Source organism: Pongo abelii, chromosome 19, assembly GCF_028885655.2.
Source record: "Pongo abelii isolate AG06213 chromosome 19, NHGRI_mPonAbe1-v2.0_pri, whole genome shotgun sequence".
Taxonomy (NCBI): domain Eukaryota; kingdom Metazoa; phylum Chordata; class Mammalia; order Primates; family Hominidae; genus Pongo; species Pongo abelii.
Window position 1 is genome coordinate 43,594,755 of NC_072004.2, and position 21,491 is coordinate 43,616,245.

At 40.7% G+C, this 21,491-nt stretch overlaps 1 protein-coding gene across 2 annotated transcripts in view; it reads left to right on the forward strand.

The window, feature by feature from the left end:
- Nucleotides 1-21,491, forward strand: part of TAOK1 (TAO kinase 1) — a 162,533-nt gene that overhangs the window by 108,085 nt on the left and 32,957 nt on the right. For both annotated transcript variants that reach the window (XM_024234836.3, XM_054536582.2), the window contains exons 12-15: nucleotides 2,190-2,393; nucleotides 6,467-6,601; nucleotides 11,948-12,184; nucleotides 14,951-15,079. In XM_024234836.3, the coding sequence (XP_024090604.1) occupies nucleotides 2,190-2,393; nucleotides 6,467-6,601; nucleotides 11,948-12,184; nucleotides 14,951-15,079 (705 nt within the window). The remainder of the gene's footprint in view (nucleotides 1-2,189; nucleotides 2,394-6,466; nucleotides 6,602-11,947; nucleotides 12,185-14,950; nucleotides 15,080-21,491) is intronic.

Genomic DNA, 21,491 nt, shown 5'->3' on the forward strand with positions numbered 1-21,491 from the left:
CCCAGGTTGGAGTGCAATGACATGATCTCGGCTCACTGCAACCTCCGCCTCCCTGGTTCAAGCGATTCTCCTGCCTCAGCCTCCCGAGTAGCTGGGATTATAGGCGCGCACCACCACACCTGACTAATTTGTATTTTATTTTATTTTTTGTATTTTTAGTAGAGACAGGGTTTCACCACTTTGGCCAGGCTGGTCTTGAACTCCTGACCTCAGGTGGCCCACCCGCCTCGGCCTCCCAAAGTGCTGGGATTATAGGCATGGGCCACTATGCCCAGCCTGAGCCCTTTTTTGACTGATTGTCCAGTTCCATATGATGTGCTTTTGGAAGTTCTTGAATTACAGAATGTGAAGGCTGAATGTACTCTCTCCGAAGTCATGAGAAAGTTGGTAGGCATTCTACCGTGTCACCAAAGAAACTTGATTTCATTCCATCTATACTGTTTTTTTTTTTTTTTTTTTTTTTTTTAAGACAGGGTCTTGCTCTGTAGCCCAGTTTGGAGTACAGTGGAGCAATCTCGGCTCACTGCCATCTCCACCTCCCGGGTTCAAGCGAGTCTCCCCCTTCAGCCTCCCAAATAGCTGAGACTACAGGTGCGCCACCACGCCCAACTAATTTTTTGTATTTTTAGTAGAGACGGGGTTTCGCTATGTTGGCCAGGCTGTTCTCCATCTCCTGGCCTCAAGTGATTCATCTGCCTCAGCCTCCCAAAGTGCTAGGATTACAGGTGTGAGCCACCGCGCCTGGCCTACACTGTTCTAAAATACTCATTTTACAGATACCAAAAGCAAGGCTTAGAATAAATTAAGTTGCTCACTGTAGGTAGAGGAACATGGGTTCAAATTCATACCTCTTTTACTCTCAAGGCCAAGTTCTGTGTTGCCTCTTAGGGAGAATGGAAATACAGATTTGCTGTAGAAGTATTACAGAACTTCCTCATGAAGAAATATACATATTAAGTATAGTATGTGTAAAGCTATTTTTTCTCTCTAAATATTTTGTTTCTTCTTTGCCCCATCAGAATTCATAAAATTTTATTCTTTTCTATTGCTTTCCATCGAGAGAGACCACTTTGTATTCTGAAACCATGCGCAATAGTTTCTTTTCTCTTTTTAATATCACTAAATAAATAATGAACTGTCAAATATAAGACTTTATAAACCTACAATTTTTGATTTGGGGATTATTTTTAGTTCTTAATGATAGTCACTAGAAAATTGTTTGGGATGATTTCAGATATGTGAAATACTTTAATAAAGTGAAATTAATAAAATTCTATGTAGTTAAATTGTTAACAACATCTGTGTTAGGCTAGGGATGTAAGAAAAGTCCCTATCTACATATGTGTCTGTGTTCATTCAATTCTGCATATCTTAAAGAATTCTGGTATGGTAAGACTACTGTAATGTTAGTGCCCAGATACTACAGCTGCCTGTTTACATCAGAAAAACATTCTTATGATTGTGATTTGAAATAATATAATATGTAATTGTTAGTTTACACAAGAAGAGGTAGGAATTAATGTTAAATTATTTGGTGGTAAAAAGATAATCTAGAGTTCCCCAAAAACCTATTGAACTACAAAAAAAAAAAAAAAAGAAAGAAAGACAAGAAAGGTAATCTAGAGACTATGTTTTCCAGAAGAAAGAAGAATCTACTTATGAAAGGCTGATTTCATAAAGAAGAATAACAACTACAATGAAGTTTCTAGTACTTTATTTTTTTTTAAATGCTCCTTATGGAGCAGGGCTACCCCATAGGCACTGTGCCCAGAATAGCCAGTGCTTTTTTTTTTTTTTTATGGAGAGATTTGTATTAACCAAGAATTATTGAGAAATGAACAGGATCTCTATATATACCCCATGAGATGTATTGTAGAAATGGTTATTTTAAAATATCAAGCAATTTAGATAAAATATTGTACTTTGAAAATCACCCAAAACTGATCAGCTGACTTTGTTTTAGACAGCTGGTTGAATTTTTTTGTGATTTACTTGTTAGTCATTTTTGTTTTTCAATAAACTAACAGTTGATAAACTTCCTGGTCTTGGAAAATAAAAGCAATTTCTCATGATAGACCAACTTTCTGAGACTGTCTGCCAACTGGTATGCTAGGTGCTTATAATCAAGAATTCAGAAGAGAGATATATATATAAATATTTGAACTGAACTGAATGTCCTTTTCTCTTAGGAACAAGATCATGGTGTTGGCCGGACAGGAACAGTTAATAGTGTTGGAAGTAATCAATCCATTCCCAGCATGTCCATCAGTGCCAGCAGCCAAAGCAGTAGTGTTAACAGTCTTCCAGATGTCTCAGATGACAAGAGTGAGCTAGACATGATGGAGGGAGACCACACAGTGATGTCTAACAGTTCTGTTATCCATTTAAAACCTGTGAGTATTTGGATTTCAATGAAAAAAATTCAATGTTGGTAAACTGTTTTCTTTATCTATTAGTTTAAGAGAAGGAAGAAGGAAGATAAGGAAGTTTCCCGAAGTTTGGAACATGGCTGGGCGCAGTGGTTCATACCTGTAATCCCAGCACTTTGGGAGGCCGAGGCGGGTGGATCACTTGAAGCCACGAGTTCAAGACCAGCCTGGCCAACATGGTGAAACCCTGTCTCTACTAAAAATACAAAAATTAGCCAGGCATGGTGGCACGTGCCTGTACTCCCATACTCCCAGCTACTTGGGAGGTTGAGGTGGGAGAATCGCTTGAACCTGGGCAGTGGAGGTTGCAGTGAGCCAAGATCGCACCACCGCAGTCCAGGCCTGGGTGACAGAGTGAGATCCTATCTCAAAAAAAAAGAAGTTTGAAACATTTTTTAATGGAAAAAGCCTTGTTAACTCCTAACCTGTTATCTCCCTTTGGAAAGTTCATGTTTTGAGAATACAAAAAGAATGTGGAACTATTTCAAAATATTAGAAGAAAAAGTATAGAAACTTCAAATATATTATTTGACATTATTTACATGAAAAATAAAATACTAAAAAATAGGAAGATACACATAAAATGATAATGGTTGCCTTTGGGGAGTGAGAAATGGTTGGGATGAGTGATGATCAAAAGTGAATTTTATGTTATCCATAATGTTTATATCTTTTTTTTTTTTTTTTTTTTGAAACGGAGTCTCACTCTGTCACCCAGGCTGGAGTGCAGTGGCCACAGTCTTGACCCACTGCAACCTCCACCTCTCAGGTTCAAGCGATCCTCCTGCCTCAGACTCCTGAGTAGCTGGAATTACAGGTGTGTGCCACCCTGCCTGGCTAATTTTTGTATTCTTAGTGGAGATGGGGTTTCACCATGTTGGCCAGGCTAGTCTCAAACTCCTGACCTCAAGTGATCCACCTGCCTCAGCCTCCCAAAGTGCTGGGATTACAGGTGTGAGCCACTGTGCCAAGACGTTTATATCTTTTTTTTTTTTTTTTTTGAGACGGAGTTTTGCTCTTGTTGTCTGGAGTGCAGTGGTGCGATCTCGGCTCACTGCAACCTCTGCCTCCTGGGTTCAAGCAATTCTCGTTCCTCAGCCTCCTGAGTAGCTGGGATTACAGGTGCGCGCCACCACGCCCAGCTAATTTTTTGTATTTTTAGTAGAGAAGAGGTTTCATCATGTTGGCCAGGCTGGTCTTGAACTCCCAACCTCAGATGATCCACCTGCATCGGCCTCCCAAAGTACAGGGATTACAGGCGTGAGCCACTGCACCCAGTCTATATCTTAAAAATAAAGCTGAATGTAATTGTAGAAAACTATAGATTCTGGGTTTAGGAAATGTGGGTGTTTGCTGCATTACTCTTTACCCTTTTGAATATAAAATGTTAAATCTTCTGAAAAATACTGGAAAGTCAGGTAACTCCTTTTAACACTTAACAGGAATGCTAAGGCTAGGAGTGGAGGCCCACCCCTGTAATTCCAGCATTTTGGGAAGCTGAGGCAGGCAGATTGCTTGAGCCTGGAGTTGGAGAACAGCCTGGGCAACATGGTGAAACCCTGTCTCTACAAAAAATTTAAAAATTAGCTCGGCATGGTGGTGCATGCTTCTAATCTCAGCTGCTCAGGAGGCTAAGGTGGTAGGTTCACTTGAACCCAGGAGGTAGAGGTTTCCAGTGAGCCAAGATTGCACCACTGCACCTCAGCCTGGGTGATAGAGTGAGACTGTATCTCAAAAAACAAACAAACAAAAATAGGAATGCTTCCTTTTTCTCTTCACAGCTTATGTTATTATCTAAAAGTAGTAGGTACAATGGCTAAAAGATGGAAACAACCCAAATTATTCATCAACGGATGTATTAACAAATTGTGGTTTATAGGCCAGGTGTGGTGGCTTACGCCTGTAATCCCAGCACTTTGGGAGGCCGAGGCGGACGGATCATGAGGTCAAGAGATTGAGACCATCCTGGCCAACATGGCGAAACACCGTCTCTACTAAAAATACAAAAATTAGCCAGGCGTGGTGGCACACGCCTGTAATCCCAGCTACTCAGGAGTCTGAGACAGAAGAATCACTTGAACCCAGGAGGCAGAGGTTGCAGTGAGCCGAGATCATGCCACTGCACTCCAGCCTGGCAACAGAATGAGACTCTGTCTCAAAAAAAAAAAAAAAAAAGTTGTGGTTTTTACATCCAGTAGAATATTATTCAGTATTATTCAGCTATAAAAAGGAATGAAGTTCTAATACATGCTGCCATATGGATGAATCTTGAAAACATGTTAAGTGATAAAAGCCTAGACACAAAAGGACAAATATTGTATAATTAAACTTCTATAAAATATCTAAAACAGGCAAATTCATAGTGACAGAAAGTAGGTTAGGAGTTACCAGAGACTGGGTGGAGGTCAAAATAGAGAGTTATTGGTAATGGATGCAGAGTTTCTGTTTGGGTTGATGAAAAAGTTTTGGAAGTAATAGGTGATAGCTGTACAACATTGAGAGTATAATTAATACCACTTAAAATGGTTAAAATGGGCTGGGCATTGTGGCTCATTCCTATAATACCAGCACTTGGGGAGGCTGATTCAGGAGTATCACTTGAGGCCAGGAGTTCAAGACCAGCCTGGGCAACATAGGGAGACCCCATCTGTTTAAAAAAAAAAAAAAAAAAAAGAAAAGATAAAAGAAACAGCCAGGTGTGGCATATGCCTGTGGCCCCATCTACTCAAGAGGCTGAGTAGTGGAGGCCCACTGAGTAGTGGAGGATCAGTTGAGCCTGGGAGATCAAGGCTGCAGTGAGCCTTGATGGTACCACTGCACTGCATTCTGGGCAACAAAATGGAGACCCTGTCTCAAAAAAAAAAAAACAAAAAAGATTATTCCCACAATTAATTGGTTGCTACTTAACTGATGTTCTCTTCAGCTAACAAATTGAGTTCAGGGAAAGATATCAGTCCTTCAGTTTTTTACAACTGTTTTTGTTTTTGCTTATTTTGGACAGATGGCAGAAGTATTAAAAAGATAGCTCCATTGCTTCCAAAACCCAAGAGCCTTTGAGCAATTAATTTTCTGCTACTCCTATTTAAAACATTGACTATATTGGCTACATGTTTCATCAGCTTTGTTTTCAAGTTATGTTAAAGCTTTTCAATTTTGCATATAATTGGTGGGATATAAATCTAGTCATGTGCCAGGCACAGTGACTCACGCCTGTAATCCCAACACTTTGGGAGGCCAAGGCAGGCAGATCACTTGAGCCCAGTAGTTCAAGACCAGCCTGGGCAACATGGCAGAACCCCATCTCTATAAAAATTACATAAGTTAGTTGGGCATGGTAGTGCATGCCTGTGGTCCCAGCTACCTGGGAGGCTGAGGTGGGAGGATCGCTTGAGCCCAGGAAGTTGACGCTGCGGTGAGCCATTGAGTGTACCACTGCACTTCAACCTGGGTGACAAAGTGAGATCCTGTCTCAAACAACAAACAAATCAATCAGTCAATCTAGTCATGTGCATTTTCTTATCCTGAGTCTGTGTACTATTTTATACCCTGTACAAATAATTTCTTCTAATTCTAATTATATTGAAAATAAAGCTGGACATATTGGCTTCCACCTGTCATCCCAGCACTTTGGAAGGGCAAGGAGGGAGGATTGCTTGAGCCCAGGAGTTCTAGACCAGTCTAGTCAACATAGGGAGACCTTGTTTCTAAAAAAATAAAATTAGCCTGGCCTGATGGCCCATGCCTGTAGTTCCAGCTTCTCAGGAGCCTGAGGTAGGCAGATCATTTGAGCTTGGGAGGTTGAAGCTACAGTGAGCTATGGTCATACCACTGTACTCCCATCTGGGTGACACAGTGAGACCCTGTTTCTAAAAAAAAAAAAGAAAAAAGAAGGCCAGCATTTCTACTTTTTGGTTTTGCTTTTTACAATTATGTCTTTGAGATTTATTGATCAAGTTGTCTTTAAAATTTAATTTCCATAAAGATTCAAACAAACTGTTCACCTCACATAATATCATATTTTTTTTTTTTTTGCCTAGGAGGAAGAAAATTACAGAGAAGAGGGAGATCCTAGAACAAGAGTATCAGATCCACAATCTCCACCCCAAGTATCTCGTCACAAATCACACTATCGTAATCGAGAACACTTTGCTACTATAAGGACAGCATCACTGGTATGTGCTTCCCCGAATTAGAGATAAATATATTTTTCATGTGGGACCTTGGCAATATAAACTCAAGTATAGCTATATATTGTTTTGTATTTGGGTTTTATTTTGCGAAATACTCATTTAATATTTAAGTGCCTATTAAGAGAAAGATGTTATTCAGAGAACTCTGAGAAATGTTAAACCAACAATGTCTTCATGACACGTACACAAAAAACGAGTGTGTTAGAATATCTTAAATACTTAATATAACTACAAGGCACTAAACAGGAATTCAGAAACTTTTGATTAGGAGCATAAATGAAGTATTTATGAAATAAATAGTTTGAGTATTTAAAATTAGTTGGATTTAGGCACAGCAGGGAGAGGATAAATGAATGGTATTTCCATATAAGAAGAATGTGGGCCGGGTGCAGTGGCTCACACCTGTAATCCCAGCACTTTGGGAGGCCGAGGCGGGCGGATCACGAGGTCAGGAGATCGAGACCATCTTGGCTAACACGATGAAACCCCATCTCTACTAAAAATACAAAAAATTAGCCAGGCATGGTGGCGGGAGCCTGTAGTCCCAGCTACTTGAGAGGCTGAGGCAGGAGAATGGCGTGAACCTGGGAGGCAGAGCTTGCGGTGAGCAGAGATCATGCCACTGCACTCCAGCCTGGGCGACAGAGCAAGACTCTGTCTCAAAAAAAAAAAAAAAAAAAAGAATGTGGACAGTAAGGAAATATATTGTGTGAGGCTAACCAGAAAGAGGAGAATATTGGAAATGGCAAGCAGTACAATTTGGTATACTCTAAATGTCATTCTGATTTTCCAAATAATATGGATTATCTGTTCATTACAAGGATGCTATAATGGGGCACTTAAAATCCTAATCAGACAGGTAAGTAAAACCAAAGCATGATAAAGGATACTAAGAATACAACGAAATTACATTAAGATACCATAAGAAAAGTAGGCTATTAGAAAACATAATGTAAAGGCTGGGTGTGGTTGCTCATGCCTGTAATTGTAGCACTTTGGGAGGCTGAGGTGGGCGGATCACTTGAGCTCATGAGTTTGAGACCAGCCTGGGCAACATGGTGAAACCCCATCTCTACAAAAAATACAAAATTCAGGCGGGGTGTGGTAGCTCACACCTCTAATCCCAGCAATTTGGGAGGCTGAAGTAAGTGGATCGACTGAGGTCAGGAGTTCGAGACCAACCTAGCCAACATGGCGAAACCCCGTCTCTGCTAAAAATAGAAAAATTAGCTGGGCATGGTGGTGTGCACCTGTAATCCCACCTATTCAGGAGGCTGAGGCTGGAGAATCGCTTAAACTCGGGAGGCGGAGGCTGCAGTGAGCTGAGATCGTCCCTCTGCACTCCAGCCTGGGTGACAGAGGTAGACCCTATCCCCAAAAAAAAAAAATTTCAGCTGGGTGTGGTGGCATGTGCCTGTAGTCCCATATACTTGGGAGACTGAGTTAGGAGGATTGATTGAGCCCAAGAGATGGAGGTTGCAGTGAGCCGAGATCACGCCACTGCACTCCAGCCTGGGTGACAGTGCCAGACCCTGTCTCAAAAAAAAAAAAAAAAGGAAAGGAAGAAAAGAAAAGAAAGAAAGAAAAGAAGAGAGAGAGAGAAAAGAAAGGAAAGAAGGAAGGAAAGGAAGGAAATGAGGAAATGAGGCCAGGCGTGGTGGCTAACACCTGCAATCCCAGCCCTTTGGGAGGCTGAGGCGGGTGGATCACCTGAGGTCAGGTTTCGAGACCAACCTGGCCAACATGGTGAAACCTCATCTCTAGTAAAAAATACAAAAATTAGCTGGGCGTGATGGCGGGCACCTGTAATCTCAGCTACTTGGGAGGCTGAGACAGGAGAATTGCTTGAACCCAGGAGGCGGAGGTTGGAGTGAGCTGAGATCACACGATTGCACTCCAGCCTGGGCGTCAGAGCGAGACTCTGTCTCAAAAACTAAAAAATAAAAAAAAAGAAAAGAAAATATGATGAGGAAAAAAAGATATGATAGCTATCTGACTTCTCAACTATGTAATAATATTAGCAGATGTTATAAATCCTATGCTGTAGTTCATGAATCTATATGACATGTAGGGTCAGGAACATAGTACCCTACCATAAGTCAGGTTATTCCTACTATTCTGCAACATGTAAATAACACTTTGAACAGAGCAAGTGGTAAAGATTGCTTAATTTTTGCATGACTATTTTGATAAATATGTTGAGAAGGACCAGCTCAAAGGAAAACCTCTTGGTAACTTGGCATAAGTTAAATGTTTCCCAAGAAAGTGTTCTCTCCCAAAGTTTGGCTTCCTCAAATCAATTAAGGGCATTTTAAATTTATGGATTTAATGAATCAAAAATCTGAAAAAGATTTACATGTTTAAAGCCAGTAGTTTCATTTACTTCACTTAAAATATTCAGAGCATAAGTAGTTTTTTAATACAAATAAGCATAGCTATATTATTCATTATAATTAAGGGCATTTTAAATTTATGGATTTAATGAATCAAAAATCTGAAAAAGATTTACATTTTTAAAGCCAGTAGTTTCATTTACTTCACTTAAAATATTCAGAGCATAAGTAGTTTTTTAATACAAATAAGCATAGCTATATTATTCATTATAAGTGCTATATACCATAACTTAGTCTCGCTTCTCCTGCCTTGGATTTTTTTCATACAATAAAATGCACAGATCTTAGGTATTCAATTTGAAGAGTTTTTACAATTCTATACACCTGCCTTAACCATCTGAAACAAGGTACAGTTATCCCCAGTATCTGTGAGGGATTGGTTCCAGGACCCTCCACAAACCCCAAAATCCACCGATAACCCAAGTCCCTTATATAAAATGGTGGGCCGGGCAGAGTGGCTCACAGCTCTAATCCCAGCACTTTGCGAGGCCAAGGCAGGCAGATCACTTGAGGTCAGGAGTTCGAGACCAGCCTGGCCAACATGGTGAAACCCTGTCTCTACTAAAAATACAAAAATTAGCCGGGCGTGATGGCAGGCGCCTGTAATCCCAGCTACTCGGGAGGTTGAGGCAGGAGAATTGCTTGAACCTGAGAGGCGGAGGTTGCAGTGAGCCGAGATTGTGCCATTGCACTCCAGCCTGGGGGACAAGAGCGAGACTTTGTCTCAAAAAATAAAGAAAAGAAATCAGGAGTTCGAGACCAGCCTGGCCAACATGGTGAAACCCTGTCCCTACTAAAAATACAAAAAATTAGCTGGGTATGGTGGTGCATGCCTGTAGTCCTAGCTACTCAGGAGCCTGAGATGGGAGAATCACTTAAACCTAGGAGGCAAAGGCTGCAGTGAGCCGAGATGGTGCCATTGTACTCCAGCGTGGGCAACCCACTGACCCTGTCTTTGAAAAAGAATTGAAAACATTATCAACAAGATGAAAGATAACAAGTATTGGCAAAAAGGGGAACTGTTACACATTGTTGGTGATAACCTAAATTAGTATGGCCATTTTGGAAAATGGTGTGGAGGTTCCTCAAAAAACTAAAAATAGAACTACCATATGATCCAGTAATTCCACTTCTGGGTACATATTTAAAGGAACTGAAATTAGTATGTTGAAGAGATATCTGCACTCCCATGTTCATTGCAGCATTATTCACAATAGCTAAGTCATGGAATCAACCTAAGTGCCTATCAGTGGATGAGTGGATAAAGAAAATGTAGCATATATACACAATGGAATACCATTCAGCCTTAAAAAGGAAAAATCCTGTCATTTGCAAGAACATGAATGAATCTGGAGGATTATGCTAAGTGAAATAAGGCAAGCACAGAAAGACAGATACCACATGATCTCACTTTTATGTGGAATCTAGAGAAATAAAGTTGAACTCATAGAATAGAGGTAGAGAGTAGAGTGATAGTTACTAGAATTTAGGGAGAGAGAGAAATGGGGAGTTGATCAAAATGTACAAAGTTTCAGAAAGATAGGAGGAATAGGTTTGGAGATCTTTTGCATAGCTGGGTGACTATAGTCAACAATAATATATTGAATATTTGGAAATAACTAAAAGTAAATCTCAAATGTCTCACCATAAAAAATGATGCATAAGGAAGGTGATGGATATGTTAGATTGATTTAATTTAATATGTTGAATACGTGTATCAGTATATCACATGTACTCCATAAGTGTATACAATAATGATTTGTCAATTAAAACATTAACATTTTTTAAAGCAATTGAAAACAGGTACTCAGACAAGTGCATGTACACACAGTCACAGCAGCAGTTTTCACAGTAGCCAAAAGATGGAAAGAACACAAATGTCCATCAGTAGATGAGCGGATAAACAAATTGTGCTATATATGTACAGTAGAATTTTATTCAGCTATAAAAGGAAATGAAATACTGATACATACTACAACATGGATAAACTTCAAAAACATGCTAAGTGAAAGAAACCAGCCATAAAAACTCGTATATTATATGACACTACTTATATGAAATATGTAGAATAGGTATATCTATAGAGACAAAAAGCAGATTGATGGTTACCAGGAGGGGAGAATGGAGAGCAGTAACTGCTTAATAGGTATGGGATTTTCTTCTGAGGTGATAAACATGCTTTATAACTAGATAAAGGTGATAGTTGCATGGCATGGTAAATATACTAAACATATTGAATTGTTCATTTTAAGGTGATTAATTTTATGTCATGTGTATTTTATCTTGATTTTTAAATTGAGGTTTGTTTTGTTTTTTTTTTTTTCTTTGTGGTCAGTGTTTTTTGTGTCCTGCCCAAGAAGTATTTGCTTACTCCAAGGTTATAAAGATATTTTGTGTTTCTGCTTTCTGATTCTGGGTTTTACATTCAGGTCAAATGATCCTTCTCAAATTAATTTTTATATATGACATAAGTGATATAGGGAGTCAAGGTTTATTTGTTTTTTTCTATGTAAAGAACCAGTTGTTTCAGCAGGATTTGCGAAAAACACTATCCTCCGAATTAACTTGACTTTCTCGGTAGAAAAATCAATTGAACATATGTGGATCTCTTTCTAGTTTTTATTCTATTTCCTTGATCTACTTAGCCAGTCTTAAAGCCAGTACCACATTGTCTTGATTACTATAGTGCTGCATGTCCTCCAAATATTTTTTTTCCTCAAGATTGTTTTGGATATTCTAGGTTCTTTTATATCCCCATATAAATTTTAGAACCAGTCAATTTCTTTAAAAGACTTGTTGGAAGTTTCCTTGGAATCTGCTAACATTGGGATGTTTTACACTAATTCCGTACTTAGTTAATATAGAATGGTCTAAAATGCTTTTCGAAGAAGAATGTTTTATTTTCTTCTTTTCCTTCCATTATTTGTATGTCTAGGTTACAAGGCAAATGCAAGAACATGAGCAGGACTCTGAGCTTAGAGAACAAATGTCTGGCTATAAGCGAATGAGGCGACAACATCAAAAGCAACTCATGACTCTGGAAAATAAGCTAAAGGCTGAGATGGATGAACATCGCCTCAGATTAGACAAAGATCTTGAAACTCAGCGTAACAATTTTGCTGCAGAAATGGAGAAACTTATCAAGAAACACCAGGCTGCTATGGAGAAAGAGGTGGCTTATTCAGTATTATTACTTTGCTTATTTTAGGTTTTGAATGTCTCAGAATTAACCAACATGGCAGTTTGATGTTAGCGTATCTGTTCCCATGAACCAAGCAAATTGGGGAAAAGGAGAAGCATTTATGTGACTTATATAAAAGGTTTCTGTAAATTGATATTACAAAAAAGGGTGGCACCTGTGTGTTTTATCTCTCACTAATTTTGTGTGTGCATCATTTAAAACAAATCAGTCTTAAAACTATTCATTGGAGTAGTCCACTTTATAGTTTTTGTAATAGCCAACAAAATTTTGAGTCTGAAAAATTGGTATGTTTTAATATCAAGTACTAGGTCTGGGAACTAATAAGACATGGGACCATTTCCTGATTCTTGATAGTTTTATAGTGTCACAATAGGTAAGTTACTCAGTTATTTTAAGCTTTTCATTTCCTGGTTATCTGAGGAGTTTGCTAAATCTCCTACCATTAGGTGATTTAGGTCTCAAAAAGTCATTTTTATTCTCTTTTTTGTATTTTTTGGAAACTACCCTTGAATTTCTGGCAGCATTTTAATACCAGAATGATTTAAGATTACTGTAATAAATACAGATAATGTTGGAGATTATAAGTTATGAAAGATTCAGATTCAGATTGAACTCATTTGATTATTGACAAATAATTGTCATTATTTTACATGATAAAAGTTTAGTTTTTAGGATTTTTGTTATGTGAAACCTTTTCTTCTAATGTTTTTGGTGTCCCATTGTTTTACTTTTTTTTGATAGCCATGTTTGTCAAGTAGAATGTAGACTTCTCAGTAAATTCACACAATATCATTAAAATATGTCCAGGTAGTCTGCAGTGAGGCATTATTTATCATAGCTACCCTCTTCTCCCGTTTCACAAAGAAAGAACCATTCTTATAGTAGTAGGGACTTTGACAAAATAATTTATAGTATAAATAAATATTTGATTTTGAAATAATTTGATGAAACAATGTATACATATTTAAAATCCTCTGGGCATTGGATATTTTCATTTTTTTGTTTTTTATTTTATTTTTATTATTTTTTGAGACAGAATCTTCCTCTGTCGCCCAGGCTGGAGTGCAGTGGTGTGATCTCAGCTCACTGCAACCTCTGCTCTCCCAAGTTCAAACAATTCTCCTGCCTCAGCCTCCCAAGTAGCTGAGACTACAGGTGCATCTACCATGCCTGGCTAATTTTTCATCTACCATGCCTGGCTAATTTTTCGTCTACCATGCCTGGCTAATTTTTGTATTATTTTTATTTTAGTAGAAAAGGGGTTTCACCATGTTAATCCGGCTGGTCTCAAATCCCTGACCTCAGGTGACCTTCCCACCTCGGCTTCCCAAAGTGCTGGGATTATAGGTGTGAGCCACCACACTTGACAGATAGTATTTTTCATAGCTTGGGAAAAGGCGATACTAACATATTTAGGAAAACAATTCCTGAAGTAGATATGCAATGTGGTAACAAATTTGTTTTAAAAGTATGTAACCAGGATGGGTGCAGTGGCTCACACCTGTAATCCCACCACTTTGGGAGGCCGAGGTGAGAAGATTACTTGAGCCCAGGAGTTCAAGACCAGCCTGGGCAACATAGGAAGACTCTGTCTCCACACAAAAAAAATAAATTAGCTGACCATGGTGGCATACGCCTGTAGTTCCAGCTACTCAGGAGGCTGAGGTGGGAAGATCACTTGAGCTCAGGAGGAGGCTGCAGTGAGCCATGATTGTACCACTGCACTCCAGCCTCGGTGATAGAGTGAGACCCTGTAACATATTTTTTGAGACAGGCACTCACCATGTTACCCAGCTGGTCTTGAACTCCTGGGCTCAGGTGATCCTCCCACCTCAGCCTCTCAAAGTGTTGGGATTACAGATATAAGCCACAATACCTACTTAATTATATACATACAAATATATGTGTGTATGTGTATGTGTGTGTGTGTTTGAGACATGAACATTTATAGAAAAAATTAGAGGCCGGGCACGGTGGCTCACGCCTGTAATCCCAGCACTTTGGGAGGCCGAGGTGGGTGGATCACCTGAGCTCAGGAGTTCAAGACCAGCTTGGCCAACATGGCGAAACCCCATCTCTTCTAAAAATACAAAAATTAGCCAGGCATGGTGTCACACACCTGTAGTCCCAGCTACTCAGGAGGCTGAGGCAGGAGAATCACTTGAACCTGGGAAGCGGAGGTTGCAGTGAGCTGAGCTCGTGCCACTGCACTGCAGCCTGAGTGACAGAGCAAGACTCCATCTCAAAAATAATAATTTTTAAAAAAGAAAAAATTACAAAAGATATGCACCAAAATGTTTACATTGGTTATCTCTGGATACCAAAATTATGTAAGATGTTTCTTGTTTTTCTGTATTTTGTAAATGTTCTACAATGAGCATGTATTGCATATAGAATCAGAAATAAAATATAGCATTTGTTTTGTTTTACTGAGGGATTGAGGGTTGGGAGGAGGGTATACTTCTGTTAAATGAAATAAAAAGTTAACAACATTTTTGACCCTGTAAGAGATCAACATTTCAAAGATGAATTTCATCTTACTGATTCTATGAAGTTCAAATGATAAGGATGCCAAGTAGCACATGTTTATAATTTGTTCAGTCTTTTATTTTGGTGATGTTTCTACTGATTTCTTGTTCTTAGAAAATAAAAGGTATTCTTAGTGATGTATATTAAACCGCTACTTTAAATCTATCTACTTAACTAAATTTGATTCATTTTTTAAACTTCATGTAGGCTAAAGTGATGTCCAATGAAGAGAAAAAATTTCAGCAACATATTCAGGCCCAACAGAAGAAAGAACTGAATAGTTTTCTCGAGTCCCAGAAAAGAGAGTATAAACTTCGAAAAGAGCAGCTTAAAGAGGTACTTATGTCATAAAACTTTTCAAGCAAATTTTCTGCTTATTAATTATATCCAATGGTGACCAACTCATAGAAGCATTAGGATAAAATTATCTTTTGTTGTTTGTGGTCACTAAATGGGTATTAGTTTAAATGATGACATTGATTATAATCAGTTACCCTTAACTGAGTTATTTAGTTGAGTAGGATCTAAAATGAATCATTTCCTGAAAATATACTTTTTTTATGTTTTTATTTTATATTTATTTATTTATTTTTGAGACAGAGCTCTGTCACCCAGGCTCAAGTGCAGTGGCGTGCTCTCGGCTCACTTCAAGCTCTGCCTACTGGGTTCACTCCTGCCTCAGCCTCCCTAGTAGCTGGGACTACAGGCGCCCGCCACCACGCCCGGCTAACATTTGGTATTTTTTTAGTAGAGACAGGGTTTCACCATGTTAGCCAGGATGGTCTCGATCTCTTGACCTTGTGATCCGCCTACCTCGGCCTCCCAAACTGCTAGGATTACAGGCATGAGCCATCGCGCCTGGCCATATGTTTTTATTTTTTGTATGTATTTTTTGAGACAGTCTTATTCTGTTCCACGGGCTGGAGTGCAGTGGCACAATCATAGCTCACTGCAGCTTCGACCTCCCGTGCTCAAGCAATCCTGCCTTAGCCTTCCAAGTAGCTGGGAACACAAGCACGCACCACCACTCCTGGCTGATTTTTAAATTTATTTTTTGTAGAGACAGGGTCTTGCCACGTTGCCCAGTCTGGTCTCAAACTCCTGGGCTCAAGCAGTCTGCCTACCTCGGCTTCCCAGAGTGCTGGGATTATAGGCATAAGCCACCGTACCTGACCACATTTATTACTTTAAAAGTAAACAATAATGTCTTACTTTTGGATCAGAAGATTATAATTATTTGTTTTTATGCCAATTTAAATGTAGAATAAGAATAAGGGGGATATTTGCTTATCAGGTTTTTTTTTAAGTAGAATATGCTGATTATTTCTTTGTGGCTACAGGGTTTCATATTTGTTTGCCCTTTCTTGTGCTGCCTGCCCCCCCTTTTTTTTTTGAGACGGAAGTCTCACTCTGTCATACAGGCTGGAGTGCAGTGGTGTGATCTTGGCTCACTGCAGCCTCCCCTCCCCCCAGGTTGAAAGGATTCTCCTGCCTCAGCCCCCCGAGTAGCTGGGATTACAGGTGTGTGCCACCATGCCTGGCTAATTTTTATATATATTTTTTAGTAGAGACGGGGTTTCACCATGTTATCCAGGCTGGTCTCGAACTCCTGACCTCAGACAATCTACCCACCTCGGCCTCCCAGAGTGCTGGGATTACAAGAGTTAGCCACCACTCCCGGCTCTTGTGCTGCTTTTTGTTTGTTTGGTTGGTTGGTTTGGTTTGGTTTGGTTTGAGATGGAGTCTCACTCTGTTGCCCAGGCTGGAGTGCAGTGGCATGATCTCGGCTCACTGCAACCTTTGCCACCTGAGTTCAAGTGATTCTCCTGCCTCAGCCTCTTGAGTAGCTGGCATTACAGGCGACTGCCACCACGCCTGGCTGATTTTTGTATTTTTAGTAGAGACGAGGGTTTCACCATCTTGGCCAGGCTGGTCTTGAGCTCTTGACCTCGTGATCCACCTGCCTCGGCCTCCCAAAGTGCTGGGATTACAGGCGTGAGCCACAACACCCAGCCGATAACTTCTTTTTTTTTTTTTTTGAGACAGAGTCTTGCTCTATCACCCAGGGTGGAGTGCAGTGGCTCGATCTTGGCTCACTGCAAGCTCTGCCTCCCAGGTTTATACCATTCTCCTGCCTCCGGCTCCCGAGTAGCTGGGACTACAGGCACCCCGCCACCACACCCGGCTAATGTTTTGTATTTTTGGTGGAGACAGGATTTCACCATGTTAGCCAGGATGGTCTCGATCTCCTGACCTCATGTTCTGCTCGCCTTGGCCTCCCAAAGTGCTGGGATTACAGGCGTGAGCCACCGTGCCTGGCCCGACAACTTCTTAAAGAGGATCGTTTTTCAAGATAGTCACTAGGACAGAAAAATGATGTGTCTTTTAATTTACCCCCCCGTCTTACAGGATGATTGAAATTTTTAGTTCATATAATTAATTAGCATACTGTGATACATCGATTGATTTTGATAAAATAAGTATATCAATTTGATATTAATGATTTTTGTATGTGTAGGAATTTGCCTTATAATCAGATATGTATGTCTCGTTGTGTACATATTGGTGGCACAAAGACTTGCTCTATACCTTGCTAAGTGAGCTTCATTGACAAGATTTTTCCAACTCTAAATGGTATAATTTGCAGTATATTCCCATGACTATAATTCAAAAGCCAAACTCTATACTGGAAGTTTGAGTTTGAAACAATAGTAAATAGAGTTTCCAACTATAAATAAATCTCCAACAAAATGCAATTGTTTTGTTTTCCAGTGAAATGAGACTTCACCTTTATGGATTAGTTTGTTTAGATAATCCTTTAGGCATATACCATATAGTCAAACAAATAAATGCATTTTCTTTTTGAAGCTAAGTTTTTGTGTATGTATTTGTGTTCATTTAGAATAATGATTCTCAGTAGAGAGGAAGGGACATATCAGTCTTGGAGGGGAGAGTTCCCTGGCAGAAGATTTTGAAAAAGATACCCAGGTATGGCCAGGTGCGGTGGCTCACCCCTGTAATCCCAGCACTTTGGGAGGCCGAGGCGGGCAAATCACAAGGTCAGGAGTTTGAGACTTAGCTTGCCCAATAAGGTGAAACACTGTCTCTCTCTACTAAAAATACAAAAAAATTAGCCGGGCATGGTGGCACATACCTATAATCCCAGCTACTCAAGAGGCTGAGGCAGGAGAATTGCTTGAACCCAGGAGGCAGAGGTTGCAGTGAGCCGAGATCGTGCCACTGCACTCCAGCCTGGGTGACAGAGTGAGACTCCGTCTCAAAAAATAAATTAAAAAAAATAAAAAATAAAAAAATTAGCCAGGCATGGTGGCACACAACTGTCATCCCAGCTACACAAGAGGGTGAGGCAGGAGAATCCCTGTAACCTGGAAGGTGGAGGTCGCAGTGAGGTTGCAGTGAGCTGGGCCACTGCACTGCAGCCTGAGCGACAGAGCTAGACTCTGCCTCGAAAAAGAAAAAGATAACCAGGTATATAGTCTACATGTGTGCCCATGTTATTCCTTTCTCTTCCCATAGCGTGCATACACATAAACTCTTAAGTACTAATTTATGTGCTTTTTATTTGTATGTGTTTGAATATTTTATTAACTAAAGGGAAAGACCATGAATGAGGTCTAGTAGTCTCTGAAAAATGATCCTATACTAAGAAAAATGAGCTATTTATATTCTGAACAATGTTGATGGTGTTTTGTTTTGTTTTGTTGAGACAGGGTTTCGCTCTGTCACCCAGGCTGGAGTGCAGTGGCACAACACTGCTCACTGCAGCCTTGACCTCCCAGGCTGAAGCAGTTTTCCCGCCTCAGCCTCCCAAGTAGTTGGGACCACAGACGCACACCACCATGCCCAGCTAATTTTATAATTTATTTGTTGTAGAAACAGTGTTGCCATATTCTCCAAACTGGTCTCAAACTCCTGGGCTCGAGCAATCCTCTGGCCTTGGCCTCCCAAAGTGCTGGGATTACAGATGGATGTGAGCCACCATGCCTGGCCACAGAATGCTAATACTAGTGTATTTTTTACCAAAAGAGTATCAAGGCCAGAGTGGTGGGTGGCACATGCTTGTAACAGCACTTTGGGAGGCTGAGGTGGGAGGATCGCTTGAGCACAGGAGTTCAAGACCAGCCTGGGCAACATGTTGAGACCCTGTGTCTAGCAAAAAAAAAAAAATCATTAGCCAGGCATGGTGGGACACACCTGTGGTCCTAGCTACTCAGTAGTCTGAGGTGGGAAGATCACTTGAACCTGGGAGGTCCATGCTGCAGGGAGCTGAATTCGTGCCAGTGCATTCCAGCCTGGGTCACAGAGTGAAATTTCATCTAAAAAATAATAATAATAATTCTAGTTTGCTCCATTGAGTATATTGCCAGTTTTTTCACATTGCTCAATATAAATGCATTCTTATTGAGATAGTTTATGAGCTGTATGTAAAACAATGTGGAAAATCATTAATTTTGATTTGTTCAGTGGTTATTAATGCTGAAAATTAAATACCATTCATAAAGTAGGTCTCTATTATCCCATGGTTTTATTTTCCATTTAATTTCCAGTTTTCTTATGTTGAGTCCTTCCATAATTTTGCCAAAAACTTAGCATCAAGGATGTCAAAAACCAAGGAGCGAGATGTTTAACTGTATTTTTGTCCTAGTTCACTCGTGATTTTTACCTGAAAGTACTATCTTCTGTCTCTTCTTGGGAAGGTTTTAAAGAAGGATGTGTTTTACTTTATTAACCAATCATTGTGTACTTCGAAGTTAGGAACCATCAGAAACGTAGCTGTGCAGAGACAAAAGGTACACATGTTTTCTGGTGTACATATCTCTCTTTCCTTTCCGATTGAGTGGGTAACTCAAGAAAGATCTAAAGGCCGGGCACAGTGGCTCACACCTGTAATCCCAGTACTTTGGGAGGCCGAGGCAGGCAGATCACAGGGTCAGGAAATCGAGACCATACTGGCTAACATGGTGAAATCTCGTCTCTACTAAAAATACAAAAAATTAGCTGGGCATGCTGGCAGATGCCTGTAATCTCAGCTACTCAGGAGGCCGAGGCAGGAGAAATCACTTGAACCTGGGAGGCAGAGGTTGCAGTGAGCCGAGATCACGCCACTGCACTCCAGCCTGGGCGACAGAGGAAGACTCTGTCTCAAAAAAAATGAAAGATGTAAATACTACTTGCCTTCTAGAGGTCATTGCCCTGCCTGAGCATTAGAGAAGAAGCACAATTAAGAACTTTTGTTTATTTTAATTTTTATTTATTTATTTTATTTATTTATTTTTTTTTTTGAGACGGAGTTTTGCTCTTGTTGCCCAGGCTGGAGTGCAATGGCGTGATCTTGGCTCACTGCACTGCAACCTCCGCCTCCCAGGTTCAAGTGATTCTCCTGCCTCAGCCTCCCGAGTAGCTGGGATTGCAAGCCTGCACCACCATGCCCAGCTTGTATTTTTAGTAGAGATGGGGTTTCTCCATGTTGGTCAAGCTGGTCTTGAACTCCCAACCTCAGGTGATCTGCCTACCTCAGCCTCCCAAAGTGCTGGGATTACAGGCGTGAGCCAGCGTGCCCAGCCAAGAACTTTTATTTAAAATTTACTGATGCAAAATGATAATATTCACGTAGGTAATTTTTATGGGGTTTTTGTTGTGTTGTTATTTTTGTTTTTCTGAGATGGAGTTTCACTCTATCATGCAGGCTGGAGTGCAGTGGCACAATCTTGGCTCACTGCAACCTCTGCCTCTCAGGTTCAAGCAACTCTCCTGCCTCAGCCTCCCAAGTAGCGGAGACTCCAGGCACGTGCCACCACACCTGGCTTTTTTTTTTTTTTTTTTTTTTTTTTTTTTTTTTTTTTGAGACTGAGTTTCGCTCTTTTTGCCCAGGCTGGAGTGCAGTGGTGCCATCTCTGCTTACTGCAACCTCCACCTCCTGGGTTCAAGCGATTCTCCACCTCACCCTCCCAAGTAGCCAGCATTACAGGTGTGTCCCACCATGCCTGGCTAATTTTGTATTTTTGGTAGAGGCGGGGTTTCTCCATGTTGGTCATGCTGGTCTCAAACTCCTAACCTCAGGTGATCTGCCCGCCTCAGCCTCCCAAAATGCTGAGATTACAGGCATAAGCCATTGCACCTGATCCCTGTTTTTTGTTGTCGTTGTTGTTGTTGGTTTTTTTGTTTTGTTTTGTTTTGTTTTTTGAGACGGAGTCTCACCAGAGTGCAGTGGTGTGATCTTGGCTCACTGCAACCCCTGCCTCCCGGGGTCAAGCAATTCTCCTGCCTCAGCCTCCTGAGTAGCTGGGACTACAGGCCCATGCCACTGTACCCAGCTAATTTTTTTTTTTTTTTTTTTTTGAGACAGAGTCTCGCTCTGTCACCCAGGCTGCAGTGCAGTGGCAAGATCTCGGCTCACTACAAGCTCCGCCTCCCAGGTTCACACCATTCTCCTGCCTCAGCCTCCCGAGTAGCTGGGACTACAGGCGCCCGCCACCACGCCCAGCTAATTTTTTGTGTTTTTAGTAGAGACGGGGTTTCACCATGTTAGCCAGGATGGTCTCGATCTCCTGACCTCATGATCCGCCCGCCTCAGCCTCCGAAAGTACCAGAATTACAGGCGTCAGCCACCGCGCCCAGCCTAATTTTGTATTTTAGTAGAGACAGTTTCACCATGTTGGCCAGGCTAGTCTCAAACTCCTGACCTCAGGTGATCCGCCCACCTTGGCCTCCCAGAGTGCTGGGATTA